Raw genomic sequence first — 13,886 nt, 5'->3', positions numbered from 1 at the left:
GCAGTGGCCCCTCCCCGCCCCCGACTGCCTAGCCGGCGCGGTCCCCAGTGGCAATCCCCGCCAATCAGCCTGTTTCCCTCTTCTAAGGCTAAAACACTATGCCTCAGGGTGCTTCCACTTCTGTGTGTGTTCTGGAGAGCTCCCCCCGCACCCTGGTTGGCAACTTCACTTCAAGGGAATTCGTTCTCTGGGCCTCGTTCTGCACTTCTTTCTTCATCCTGAGGCACCGGCGGCGACACATCCTCGACCCAGATCCTGAATGGGTCCCCTTTTAAACTCTCACACTCTCCAGACCTCCCTCCCGCGCAGGATTAAGTGGGCATTGTCTGTGGGCACTGAGAGAGGAATCTCATCCGCTTGGGTGCAGAGTTCTATTTCCCTGGGATTTGAGTTTTCATGCAGTGGCCACAGACAAATTTAAACACATTTCCAAGTGTGGTTTTGACTGGGCGGGGTGGGGGCCACGATTCAAGGCAGACGGCCAGGGCCCTAGGTTGGGGATCCGTTGGTCTCCGTGATTCTGTGCTGTGTTCCTTACATGTAGCCTGAACCCCAACTCAGGAGACCGAGGGACAGTGCCAAGGGTTGGCTGAGATTATAAAGTGGGGATAGAGCCAGTTTGGTAAGAAGTTTGGGAATGGTATTCCTGGGAGGAATAGCTAAGGCTTGGGGCTGAGCAGCAGAAAAGCAGCTAAGGCTGGGGCTTGGTAGGGGTCACCGAGCAGGGTGGAGTGGGCTGGGGAGAGTTCTGAGCCACCTGGGCTCAAATGGGGGGCCAGTGTGTGGGGGGGGTACTGGGGAATGCAAGGGGCAGGGCTGGACCAGGGAGGGGTCTACAGGGTGGAGAGAGAATTATGAGACAGCTTTTTGTCAGCCTCTCAAACTAGCCTTGGATTTTTGCCTGTGGCTGCAGGAAACAGGGTTAACAGTGCCCACCTGATTCCCGCCCCAGGAGGACTCTGAGTCTAGGGCTGGGGGAATATTCTCTCACATTTGCCATACCCCTACCCCCACCCCACGCCAGTTGGGTCCTATCTCTGAGCCTGGATGACAACAATCTTCTGGCCACTGACCTGAGAGCCTCCCTCCCCGGGTGCCTCCTTGCCTATGGCCTGAAGTTTAGGTTCCTCTGAGCTGATTTGAATCTCCAGTCAAGACTTCTAGACCTTTCCCAGTTCTGGTGGTGCCAATATCCTACAGGCTTCCCTCCTGTCTGCAAGATGGAACCTTGCATATTTCTTCATTTCTTAAAGCAGATCCCAGTAACGCCTCCTCCAGGTAGTTCTCCCTGTTACTCCAGCCCCACTTCTGACCCCTGGAGGCCTGGGGTGTCTGGTGCAGCTCTGTCTAGGAGTCTGGCCTTGCAACCCCTATCTGTGAGGTGCCTGCACACTCATATAGCATTTGGAGGCCTCCTCTTCCACCTCTCCCCCTGGCTGGGGCTAAAAACCACAGTCTGAATCTGGTGAGCCTTCTGGTCACTGAGAATTAAAAAAAGGGGTGACTGACCTAGAGAGCAAGGTGTTTGAGACTGAGACCTAGGGTACCCATCATTGGAACCTCTAGCTGCCCAGAGCTATATCTTCATGCTCAGGACTCTGGCCATGTGGGCAGACTCCATGTCACATCCTTGCCCTGCCAAGAGTACAGCATCCACAGAGGGGAGATAGGATAGTATGTCACCCCAGCCTGAAGTCTGCTGCTGAGACTCCCAGACCCTAGACCCTAGACACTCACCAGGCCACCTCCACCACAGGTCCTGTTTCCTCTTTATGGCATTTATTGGTCTCAAACTGTGTTACGGGTTCATGGCCATGTCCCCAGCAGACTGGCTGTCCAGGGGCGGATCCCAACCACGTGGTTCATGGTCAGTGCTCGGTGTTTGCCAAATGACTATGTGAATTGCCCAAAGGCTGACATCATCTTGAATCCTCAGGCCCCAAGAGTTCACAGGGTCCTTCTGTGGGGCAGGGTGGGTGAGTTGAGGGGCCTGATACCCCAAGAGAGTTTCTGCACAAATGCGAGGCTCTAGAGACATGGCCAGCTCTCAGCACACATCTTGGTTTGGGCTACCCACTAGTCTCCCCTCCTTCACGAGTTCACCACACTTGAAGGACCAAGGAAAGGCAGATGGGGAAGCTTGGGCAGCTAAGGCCTGGTCTGCTGTGTGTGGAGGGCCCTGTAAATGCCACCTGCCAGAGAGGTGGCAGGCATAGGTGTGCCCTGGGTCACCTGCTTTGTGGGTCTGAGGGAGGACTGGGCCCTACCTGGAGACCCCTCCCCAGCCTCCTGCAGTACAGGGCTAGGCTGGGAAGTCCCTGACATACCCGGCCCAGGGGCAGCCAAGGCTTGGCTGCCTGGCTGCCAAGGTCCTTCCCTCAACTCAACCCAGGTCGATGGGGGACCCCATGAGTAGACAAAGGTCCAGGTGGTTCTCCAGGATTCCTCAGAAACTGGGGAGCCTTCACAGCAGCGTGCTGTCCCCACCTGCCCAGCCCAGCCCTGCTGCTAAGGAAGAGGAGGGGTTTCTGTTGATGGCAAGACCAGGCTGCCATGGCAGGCAAGCACTGGGATTTTAATACACAGCACAACACTTGAGACAATGAGAAAGGCAGGCAGGAACACAGGCCGGAACATTCCACAGTCCAGGGACAGTCTTTAGGAAAGTACATTTGTGCATTTCTCCAGAACACTCAGTAGTAAGGCCGTCTGGGGTTGTTCTGTGGGAAGTGAGAAAGATTAAAAGAGGAGGGGGTTATGCTATGCTAAAGAAAGATAGCAGTTCCTCCCCTCTAGAACCTACCAGCAATAGCTGAACGCACATCCTCTAGAAGGGAGGGCAGGCTTTGGTGAGGGGAGGAAGGCTAGCACACAAGTGGAGGAGGTGGGTGGTTTGCAGGGGAGCCTAGCTGGACTGAAGAAAGAGGAATACTTCTGTTACCAGTACCACCACCCACCTACAGTGGAGGAACTGTGGAGGCCCAGCCAAAAGCAACATAGGGGGACAGAGATGCACGCACCAGGGGGTTGGGCCGGAAGCGGTAGGCCAGCATCATCCTCTTGCGAAAGGCCTCGTACTCATCATCTTCCTTGGAGAGCTCAGCTGGCCGGTCAATGCCAAAGCCAGCACCATCTACTGTAGTGGTGCCCCTGCATGGGGGCAATGGGCAGTGTGAGCAGGGTAGCGGGCTGGTGCAGGTGGGAAAGAGAGTGAGGGGTCTGAGCTTGAGGTAGGGAGGCTTTGCCCAACCCAGCTGGGCTCAGCAGCAGCACCTCAATGCAGCTCAATGAGGGAGCTATGCTGGGTTGGGTAACAAATGTCCGGGACACTCCTGGTACTGTGGGAATATGAAGAGCGCAACGGCCCAGTCACCAGAGTCCATACCCCAGACTTCCATGCTGCAATGGGAATGGACCCAGGCCTGGCCCTGTATCTCCACGTGGGACTTTTCATCCAGCACCCCCAACTCCCACCCTGGCAATGGAGGCCATACTCACTTGTTGACTGGATTCTTGATGCCCTGGCCTTCTGAACCCAGGCCATCGCCCTCCTTCCAGCCCATCTTCATTAGCATCTGGTAGCCGATGTTCTCTATCGTCAGCTTGAACTCTTTGTACTCTGAATAGTCAGGCTCCCGGCCCTCCTGCAGGGCAAGGAGGTGGCTGTCATCCACTAGGGCTGCAGACATTCCCAGTTCCAGCTCTGGCCTGAAACTGCACCCCTACATGGCCTCACTGGCTGCTGGGACCACCTGCCCATCTGCTTGCCCAAGATCAAGCTGTTCCTTCTTAGGGTCCCCAAGGCCAGAAGCAGTGCTGAGCTCCCTGGTGGCCAAGCCAAAGAAGGCAAGGTGACAGGTCACACAGGTCTTGTCTACCAAGGGCAAGATTTAACGATTCATCAGTGAAAAAAATCCCATGTTCCAAGAACAATTTGTTACCTAGAGTGCTAAAAAGAAGCTGTGGTCAATGAGATTAGGCAGTACAAAGCAGTTTTATAAAACCCCAAAAGATGACGTGAGACCTTGCACCTCCTCTTGAGTGCAAAGGCAGGATAGGAGTAATGTTTTCGTTCTGGAGAGCCCAGTACCTGGGGGTTGTCTACCTGAGAAGTGCTTTGCCTATAAACTGCACTTAATTGGCTCCACTGGAAGCAGAATTTCCCTTAAGCCCTAGGGAATGTTTCTAAAGTAGCAGCTGAGCTACTATTTGCTAATTCCCTATACAGATGGCATCTGTCATAAGCAGATGTCTCCTGAGGCAAGAGGGCCCAACTCCTCCTGTGAGCGAGGGGGGCCCTGAGACCACTGCAAGCGCCTGCCACATAAGGAGGCAGTAGGAAGGGCTGGGAACACTGCGCAGGCTGCATGCTAGACAGGCCCACAGCAGGGACTGGTGCCTGGGGCCCTGCCCGGTCTACCTTCAGGGCCTTGAAGGTCTCCATGAACTTCTCCAGCTCGTCTGGTGGCAGGAAGTCTCCAATGAAGTGCTTGCCCCGGCCCATCTTCGTCAGCTGCTCTGCCCATTCTGCTCAGAGATGGGGTAAAGGTGAGAGGAAGGAGTCTTGGGGGGAGTCTGGGGTCATGGGGAATGAGGCAACTAGCTGAGAGACCTGGGTCCCTGCTCTCCCAAGCAGCCCTTCTGGGTACCATGTTCAAATGCCAGTGAACACGCTGAGGATCATCTTTTTACCACAAAAAAAACCGAGGCACAAAGAAGGCAAGTCTCTTGCTCAAAGCCTCAAAGGCTGGGCAGGTGGCTTATGACACCCATGCAGTGCCTCCAGGCACCTCCCAGGCAGATGAGTGAGGCTTCCTGAGCCTGCAGTGCCCTGAAGGCAAGGCCTCACCCAGCCCCTGCCACCCACCACTGTAATTTGAGCCTGGGCCCACCCCGAGTCTTGTCCATCTCCATGCGCCGCAGCTGGTGCTCCCAGGTGCCCAGCTCGCTGTCCACCTCCTCGTCGCTGTCATAGCCATGCTGGTGCTGCTGCAGCGCCTTCTCCCACAGCAGCTGCATGTCCTGCATTGCACGCTTGTGCTGCATGATCATGTCGTACATTTGCTGCATCTGTGGGCAGCACGCGCCAGTGAGCAAGGCCATGCACCATACGTGCAGGAGGCTACCCCCTCACCTCCCCTGTGCATGTTGGGCACCCCTCTCCCCTGCTCCCTGGGGCAGGTACATGAGCAGTACTTGGAGCAAGTGTTCAGGAAGACACTAAGTCCCATGTCAGGACATGCTCTAGTCCCCTGAATCTCTGTTTTGAACAGGGAGGACCTCTCTTGTTTTGCTCAGAGCCTGGCCTGGAATCTGGAACATCATGGGCGCCATCACTGTGGACCAAATGAAGGCAATGTGGGCTCCTGCCCCTGAGGGGTTTTGAGGGTGACATGATGGGGCTTCCAGCCTGGAGGAGGGGGCTCAGGTAAGCTGTCCCAATGGTTCTAGCTGTCTATGTCCTGGCCACGGAACTCCCTGATGAGCCAACACTGACTCCAACACTGCCCAACATCAACTGAGCAGCCATCACATTGTTTAGGACACCCAGTGTCACACAGGCCTATCCTGGACTGAAAACTGGAGGGAACTGTAAGGAAAACTTATTTGGAGATGATTCAGTTGGGAGCAGCCCACAAGTGCAGTGGGGAGTAACTGTGCAGCACTGGCTGCAGGGGCTACCCAGGGAGTGTGGGAAGGCCTGGGCTCTGGGCCCAACTGTGGGCTAAGGAGGGTCCTCAGGGGTGGCATGCCATTGACAGGGATCTGCCTGTCCAAGAGCCTCTCCCCTGTGTGGGATATATCTGGCACAGGGAGGCTCAGAAAAAATACACCATGACTGCTGCACCACAGGGTGGGGTGGGATAATACTCCATCAGTCCCTATAGAGCCTGCCTCCCCTGCCCCCCATGGCCTTACCTCCTGCTGCTCCTTCAGCTGCTTCTTCTGGGCATCCGACAGCTCCGTGACACCTACCAGACCCACGGGCTTCCCCTTCTCATAGCCGAGACCCTTGAGGTCCTGAACTAGAAACAAGACACAGGCTGGTCAGCATTGGACATGGGCCCAGCCCTGTACCTGCATGCGAGGCAGAGCCCATGTATTGATGTGTGGCATCTGGTGCATATGGCAGGACCCTTAAGTTGGAACAGTTAGTATGCATGTCACCTAACCTTGGGAGGGCTTTGCTCTGCTCTATCACATGCACTCAATTTCATCCCCATATGCCCCCTCTGGCAGGCTCTATGACCCTCACTGCAGATGCTGACACCAGAACTCATAAGGCCTGGGGCCTCACTCAAGGTCACATGGTTAATAGGTGACAGTGGGTAATCTGCAAAGCCAGAGACATGAAAGCTGGTTGTGCATGCACACAAGCTCCTGAAAGTAAAGCCCTACAATGAATAGACACCCGGTGTAGAAACACAGGCTGGGAGTCTGGCATAAGACTCAATTGTGTGGCTCTGTCAGCTCCTTCTGGGGAGGCAGCCAACCATATTTAAAGCAACTGACATTTAATTTGGCTTTAGCTTTGGAGCTTGGCTGGAGCCCGCAACACTAATTCATATGAAGATGCTGCAATGGCCCCATCTGGGTGGTGGAAAGAAACACCTCTCAGGTAGTGGCTTCCCGGGGAAAAAGCCAAGCAGAACAGGGTGCAGAGACCCCTGCGGGAGGATGGAAAGATCCAGGTCTTCCCAGCTCACTGGGGTTGGGGCTGGGGCTTTACCTGCAGATGCTCCCAATCCCTCCTCAGTCTGTGGGGGCTGTGAAGGAAGTTGGAGAGCCCCATGGAGAAAACAAAGGAGCTCAAGTCTGAGCACCTGCCATGTGTCTGGAGCATGCCCACAGTCCCTTTCCTCCTTGGGTCACTTCATTAGTAAGCATGCAGGGGAGAGCTGCCCAGATTCCCCTGCGTAAAATGTGGGCCAATGGGACTTGAGCCTGAACCTGAGACTTTAGAGCCTTTACTTGTCCCCTAGACTGTGAAGGACACTTCTTCACCAGCTTAGGTAGGACCTCAGGCACATGACCTCAGAGCTGGCATGTGCGTGCATCAGAGAAACAGTCACACCTGAGCACTCTCCTTTACGGTGGGCACTAGGTTTGGCACTTAAGCAGCAATCTGACCCTGGGTACTTCAACCCTGGGTAGGGGTGCTATCTAGAGCCCCGATATCTAAACTCTTTGGTCAGGAGTTCCTCAGCAGATTAAGAACCCAACTAGTATCCATGAGGATGCAGGTTTGATCCCTGGCCTCACTCAACAGGTTAAGAATCTGGCATGCTGCAAGCTTTGGACTAGGTCACAGATATGGCTTAGATCTGGTGTTGCCATAGCTGTGGTGTAGGCTGACGGCTACGGCTCCAATTTGACCCCTAGCTTAGGAATTTCCATGTCTTGGGTGTGGCCCTATAGAAAAAAAGAAGGAAAAAAAAACCCCAAACTCTTCAGTCAATAGCTTTTCTCTTTGCGCCAGGGAGGCACTAAGCAAGAAAACACTCTCAGAGCTGGGCAGGTAGGGCCAAGAGGCCAGCCCTGTGACCTAAGTGAGCTATCTTTCCTCCCAGTCCATCGTTGTAGGTGTTGGTGCTAGGACACATACGACTCATCTAGGTGCTTGTGTGTCCAGCTCCAGTCAAAATGAAGTGAGAGAGGTTGAAAGGGTTCTGCTGGTGGCACAACCTGCGTGCCGAGAAAGTCAGACAGGTAGCATGAGGTGGCCATTTATGAGTCACAAATATCATCTGAAAAATATAATGACAACAGACTCCCACCCTTGTGGATTTGTGGTAGAAAACGAGAAATAAGGCCATACGATGGCTGTCCCTGAAAGCTGTCGAGGAGAGGTAAGTTGGAGATAACTGTGCAAAACTGATGGTACCAATTATTGAGCTTATCATTGTGCATTTCCTGAGCCTTCTATGACAAGAATGGATCCATATACTTTAAAGTTTAAGGGAGAAAAGAGGACTTTCTATATGCTGTCTGTACAAGACTCACTTTTTTTTAATAAATTTTAAAAAACTGAAATCATACCAAGTATCTTTTCTAATCACAATGGAATAAAACTAGAAACCAGTAACAAAAGAAAAACTTACAAACGTGGAAACTAAACAACACAGTTTTCTTTCTTTTTTTTTTTTTTTGGCTACACTTGCGGCATGTGGAAGTTCCCAGGCCAGGGACTGAACCCAAGCCATAGCAGCAACCCAAGCTGCTGCAGTGACAATGCCAGATCCTTAACCTGTTGCACCACAAGAGAACTCCCTAATCAACACTCTTAAGGAGCCAGTGGGTCAAAGAAGAAATCACAAGAGATTAGAAAATGCTTAGAGATGAATAAACAAAAAGGCACAACACACACCAAAACTTATGGGGTACACAAAAAGCAAGGCCAAAAGGGAAATTTATAACTTTAGATGCTGATATTAAAAAAGACAGCTCTTCAATCAATAACCTAACTGTATATCTTTTTTGTTTGTTTCTGTTTTTGCTTTTTAGGGCCATACCTGCGGCATATGGAGGTTCCCAGGCTAGCGATAGAATCAGAGCTACAGCTGCCGGCCTATGCCACAGCCACATCAGCACCAGATCCGAGCCGAGTTTGCAGCCTACATCACAGCTCATGGCAACACCAAATCCTTAACCAACTGAGTGAGGCCAAGGATCGAACCTGCAACCTCAAGATTCCTAGTCAGATTTGTTTCCGTTGCGCCACAATGGGAACTCCCTAACTGTATATCTTAAGGAACCAGAACAAGAGCAAACTAATTTTAAAGCTAACAGAAGGAAATAAAGATTAGAGTGGCAATAAATCAAACAGGAAATAGAAATACACGAGAGAAAGTAAACAAAACCAAAAGTTGGTTTTTTTGAAAAGCTCAATAAAATGGACAATTTTTAAGACAGACTGCCTAAGGAAAAAAGATAAAACACTCAAATATTAAAATAAAAAATGAAAGTGGGGATACAGTAGTCCCACTTTATCTGCAGAGGATACATTCCAAGATCCCCCCAGTGGATGCTACATACTACATACATACATATCTATGATAAAGTTTAATTTATAATTTTTTTTTGTCTTTTTTAGGGCCACACCCAAGGCATATGGAGGTTCCCAGGCTAGGGGTCAAATTGGAGCTGTAGCTGCTGGCCTACACCACAGCCACAGCAACTCGGGATCTGAGCCGTGTCTGCAAAATACACCACAGTTCATGGCAACGGCGGATCCTTAATCCACTGAGGCCAGGGATCAAATCTGCGTCCTCATGGATGCTAGTGAGATCTGTTTCTGCTGAGCCATGACAGGAACTCCTAATTTATAAATTAAGCATAGTAAGAAATTAATGACAGGAGTTCCCGTCGTGGCGCATCGTAAACGAATCTGACTAGGAACCATGAGGTTGTGGGCTTGATCCCTGACCTCACTCAGTGGGTTAAGGATCCAGCATTGCTGTGAGCTGTGGTGTAGGTCACAGACGCAGCTTGAATCTGGTGTTGCTGTGGCTCTGGCGTAGGCCAGCGGCAATAACTCCAATTAGACCCCTAGCCTGGGAACCTCTACATACCGCGGGTGCGGCCCTAAAAAGACAAAAGACAAAAAAAAAAAAAAAAAAAAAGAAATTAATGACAATAACTAATAAAGTAGGACAGTTATAAAAATACACTGTAATAAAAATTATGTGAATGTGGTTTCTCTCTCTCAAAACACTGTACAAACATAACGCCTTTTCCATCTTTTTTTCCCCCTTTCTTTTTACAGCTGCACCTGCAACATATAGAAGTTCCTAAGCCAGGGATCAAATTGGAGCTGCAACAGTGGCTATGCCACAGCCACAACACCCGACCGAAGCTGCATCTGCAACTTATGCTGCGGCTTGTGGCAATGCCGGATCCTTAACCCACGGAGCGAGGCCAGGGATAGAACCTGCATCCACACAGTGGACTGGGTCCTTAACCCACTGAGCAACAACAGGAACTCCATGCCTTTTCCATCTTAACTAATAAGCACTTAACACACACTGTGGCCATAACTTCTGCAGTCTGAGATACAAAAGCAAAACTAGCACAAATTTCTTTTTACTTCTTCACAATTTCACGGATAGACGATTTGTTCTTACTATAGATCTTGGCAACCTCTGCTTAAGTCAAGAATTTTCGGAGTTCCCGTCGTGGCGCAGTGGTTAACAAATCCGACTAGGAACCATGAGGTTGCGGGTTCGATCCCTGCCCTTGCTCAGTGGGTTAACGATCCGGCATGGCCGTGAGCTATGGTGTAGGTTGCAGACGCGGCTCGGATCCCCCATTGCTGTGGCTCTGGCATAGGCCAGTGGCTACAGCTCCAATTCGACCCCTAGCCTGGGAACCTCCATATGCCGCGGGAGCGGCCCAAGAAATAGCAAAAAAAAAAAAAAAGAATTTTCACCTTTTCACTTAAAGGAAAGCACTTTATGGCTTCTCTTAGGCATGTGTGAATTGCCAGAATTACTGCTTTTGTGCTTTAAGGCCATTATTAAGCAAAATAAGAGATATCAGAATGTAAGCACTATTATACCATGACAGTCAATCTGATAACTGAGCAATACTAGTGACTAACAGGTGGGATATGCTGAACAAAAGGATGATTCAAATCGCAGGTGGGGGGAGTGGACAGCACAAGATTTCGTCATACTACTCAAAATGGCATGCAACTTAAAACATATTATTTATTTCTGGAATTTTTCACTTAATATTTTTGGACCATGGTTGATGGTGAAAAAAACAGAAAGGAAAAGCATAGATAAGGGGGGAATACTGCATTACTGATGACTTTACAAAAATAAAAAGAATTCTAAGAAAATACTATAGGAGTTCCCATTGTGGCTCAGTGGAAATGAATCTGACTAGAATCCATGAGGACGCAGGTTCGATCCCTGGCCTCGCTCAGTGGGTTAAGGATCCGGGTGTTGCTGTGAGCTATAGTGCAGGTCACAGACAAGGCCTGGATCTGGCGTTGCTGTGGCTGTGGTGTGGGTCAGCAGCTACAGCTCCAATTCGACCCCTAGCCTGGGAACTTCCTCATGCCACGTGTGCGGCCCTAAAAGAAAAAAAAAAAAAAAGAAAGTAACTATAAACAAATGTGTAACTGGATAACTAGATAACTAGTTATCCAAACTGGATAACTAGACAAAGTGGACGGATTCTTAGAATGGCACAAACTAGCAAAACTAACTCAAGAAGTAACAGAAAATTTGACTAGACTTAGAGTACGTAAGAAAACTGAAATCAATAATCAGCCCAATTGACAAAGAAAAGTGCAACTGTTAAATTCTATCCCAGATTTAAAAGAACTAATCTCAATTCTGCTCAAGTACTTCCAAACAATTAAAGTAGAGAATTACTCCTAATGATTCTATGAGGTCAGCATTACCCTGATAACAAAGGCAGACCAATAATCCTTCTAAGTATAGAGGCAGAAATACACAACAAAATATGCGGCAAACCAAATCCATCAGCATGGTAAAATAATTATTTACTATAATGGAGTGAGATTTACTCAAGGAATGCAAACAAGAGTGGTTCAACATACAAAAATCAGTCAGTGTCATACTCCACAACAGAATAAAAGAAAGGAGTTTCTGTTATGGCTCAGCAGGTTAAGAACCAAACATAGCGTCCACGAGGATATGGGTTCTATCCCTGACCTCACTCAGTGGGTTAAGGATCTGGCATTGCCAAAGGCTGCGACCCAGGTTGCAGATGTGGCTTGGATCTGGCATTGCTATGGCTGTGGTGTAGGCTGGCAGCTGCAGCTCTGATTTGAGCTCTAGCCTCGGAACTTCCATATGCTGCAAATGTGGCTGTTAAGAAAAAAAAGAAAAAGAATGATGGAAAAATGATCATTTCCATTGATGCAGCAAAAGCATTTGATGAAATCTAAAACTCTTTCATGATAAAAACACTCAATAAACTAGGAACTTCTTCAACATGATAAAGGGCACCTATAAAAACGCAAAGCAAACATCATATTTAATGATGAAAGATCACATGCTCTTCCCTTAATGTAAGAAATGAAGCAGGATGCCAGCTTTCACCACGTCTGTTCAACATAGCAATGCAAGTCCTAGCCAGAGCAGTTAGGCAAGAAAAAGAAGTAAGAGGCATCCAAACAGGAAAGGAAGAAATAAAACTATTCTTATTTGCAGATGACATGATCTTATATGTAGAAAACCTTAAAGACTATTATACAAATAAATGAACTCAGCAAAGTTAAAAGATACGTAACACAAAAGAAAGCAATTGTATTTCTCTATACTAACAAATAATCTAAAAAGGAAATGAAAATGTATTCCATTTGCAGTAACATCAAAAAGAATAACTCACTTAGGAATAAACTTAAAGAGGTACAAGACGTGAACGAGAAAAATACAAAACATGTTGAAACAAATGAAAGCGAGCCTAAATAAATGGAAAGATATCCTGTGTTCTCTTATTAGAAAACTTAGAAATGGAATTTTTTTTTGTCTTTTTGTCTTTTCTAGGGCCATACCCATGGCATATGGAGGTTCCCAGGCTAGGGGTCGAATCGGAGCTGTTGCTGTTGGCCTACACCACAGCCACTAGAAAACTTAAATAGTTAACATGTCAATACTAGCCAAAGCAACCTACAAATTTAATGCAATCCCTATCAAAATCCCAACGATGTTTTTTGCAGGAATGGAAAAGCCAATCTGAAAATTCATATGAAAACTCAAGGGACCTTGAAGAGCCAAAGCCTGAAAAAGAACAAGGTTGGAAGACTGACGGTCTCTATTTTTAAAAATTTTCCACAAAGTTACAGTAATCAAAACAGTGTGCTACTGGCATAAGGATAGACATACAAACCAGTATAATAGAATAGAGAAATAAACCCTTTACACCACATGGATTTTTTGATAAGGGTGTTAAAACCATTCAATAGAGAAAGAACAAGTCTCCTCAACAAATGGTGCTGGGAAAACTGGATCTCTGCATGCAAAAGAATGAAGCTGGACCCTTACCTTATATCCTATATAAGAACTAACTCAAAATGGATTAAAGAACTAAATTTAAGAGCTAAAACTACAGAACCCTTAGAAGAAAAAAGAGATAAATCTTCAAGACCTTAGATGTGGCTATGGGTTCTTAGGACCAAAATCATATGCAACAAAAGAAAAGGTAGATTGTACTTTACTAAAATTTAAGAAGGTGAGAATAGAGCCCATGAAATGAGAGAAAATATTTATAAATCATATATCTTGAGTACAGGTTAATATCTAAAACAACTCCTACAACTCAACAAAAAGACAAACAACCCTATTAAAAAATGGTCAAAGGACTATAATAGACATTTCTCCAACTAAACTATACAAATGACTAATAAGAACAAGAAAAGACACTCAACACCATTAGTCATCAGGAAAATGCAAATCAAAACTACAGTGTGACTTCACTTTACACTTACTAGGATAGCTGTAATAATAATAAGGCAAGAACACGAAGAAGGTGGAACCCTTATGCACTGCTGGTGGGAATGTAAAATTGTGCAGCTGCTGTGGAAAACAGTTTGGCGAGTCCTCAATAAGTTAAAGAGAATTACCGTATGACCCAGTGATTCCACTCCTAGGTATGTACCAAAGAAAATTAAAATCAGGGATCCAAATAGCACTTGTACAGCAGAAATTAATACAACATTATAAATCAACTATACTTCAATTTAAAAAAACAACAAACAAACAGAGACAAACAGTACTTGTATGTTAATGTTCACAGCAGCACTCCTGACAATCACCAAAAGGTGAAAACAACTCATCTTCCAACAACTGATGGATGGATAAACAAAATGTTTATCCATGCACTGGGATACAATTAAGCCACAGAAACAA

The 13,886-nt window shown here is 47.9% G+C and overlaps 1 protein-coding gene across 1 annotated transcript in view; it reads right to left on the bottom strand.

Moving 5' to 3' along the window:
* Positions 2,156-13,886, bottom strand: part of SUGP1 (SURP and G-patch domain containing 1) — a 40,621-nt gene continuing 28,890 nt past the window's right edge. Inside the window, 6 exon segments of the mRNA XM_021083429.1 lie at positions 2,156-2,720; positions 3,021-3,150; positions 3,499-3,644; positions 4,421-4,527; positions 4,893-5,070; positions 5,920-6,026. Of these exon segments, the coding sequence (XP_020939088.1) occupies positions 2,694-2,720; positions 3,021-3,150; positions 3,499-3,644; positions 4,421-4,527; positions 4,893-5,070; positions 5,920-6,026 (695 nt within the window). The 3' untranslated portion in view covers positions 2,156-2,693.

Source organism: Sus scrofa, chromosome 2 (assembly GCF_000003025.6).
Source record: "Sus scrofa isolate TJ Tabasco breed Duroc chromosome 2, Sscrofa11.1, whole genome shotgun sequence".
Taxonomy (NCBI): Eukaryota; Metazoa; Chordata; class Mammalia; order Artiodactyla; family Suidae; genus Sus; species Sus scrofa.
The sequence above is the reverse complement of the archived record's forward strand: the minus strand, read 5'-3'. Positions and strand labels throughout refer to the sequence as shown.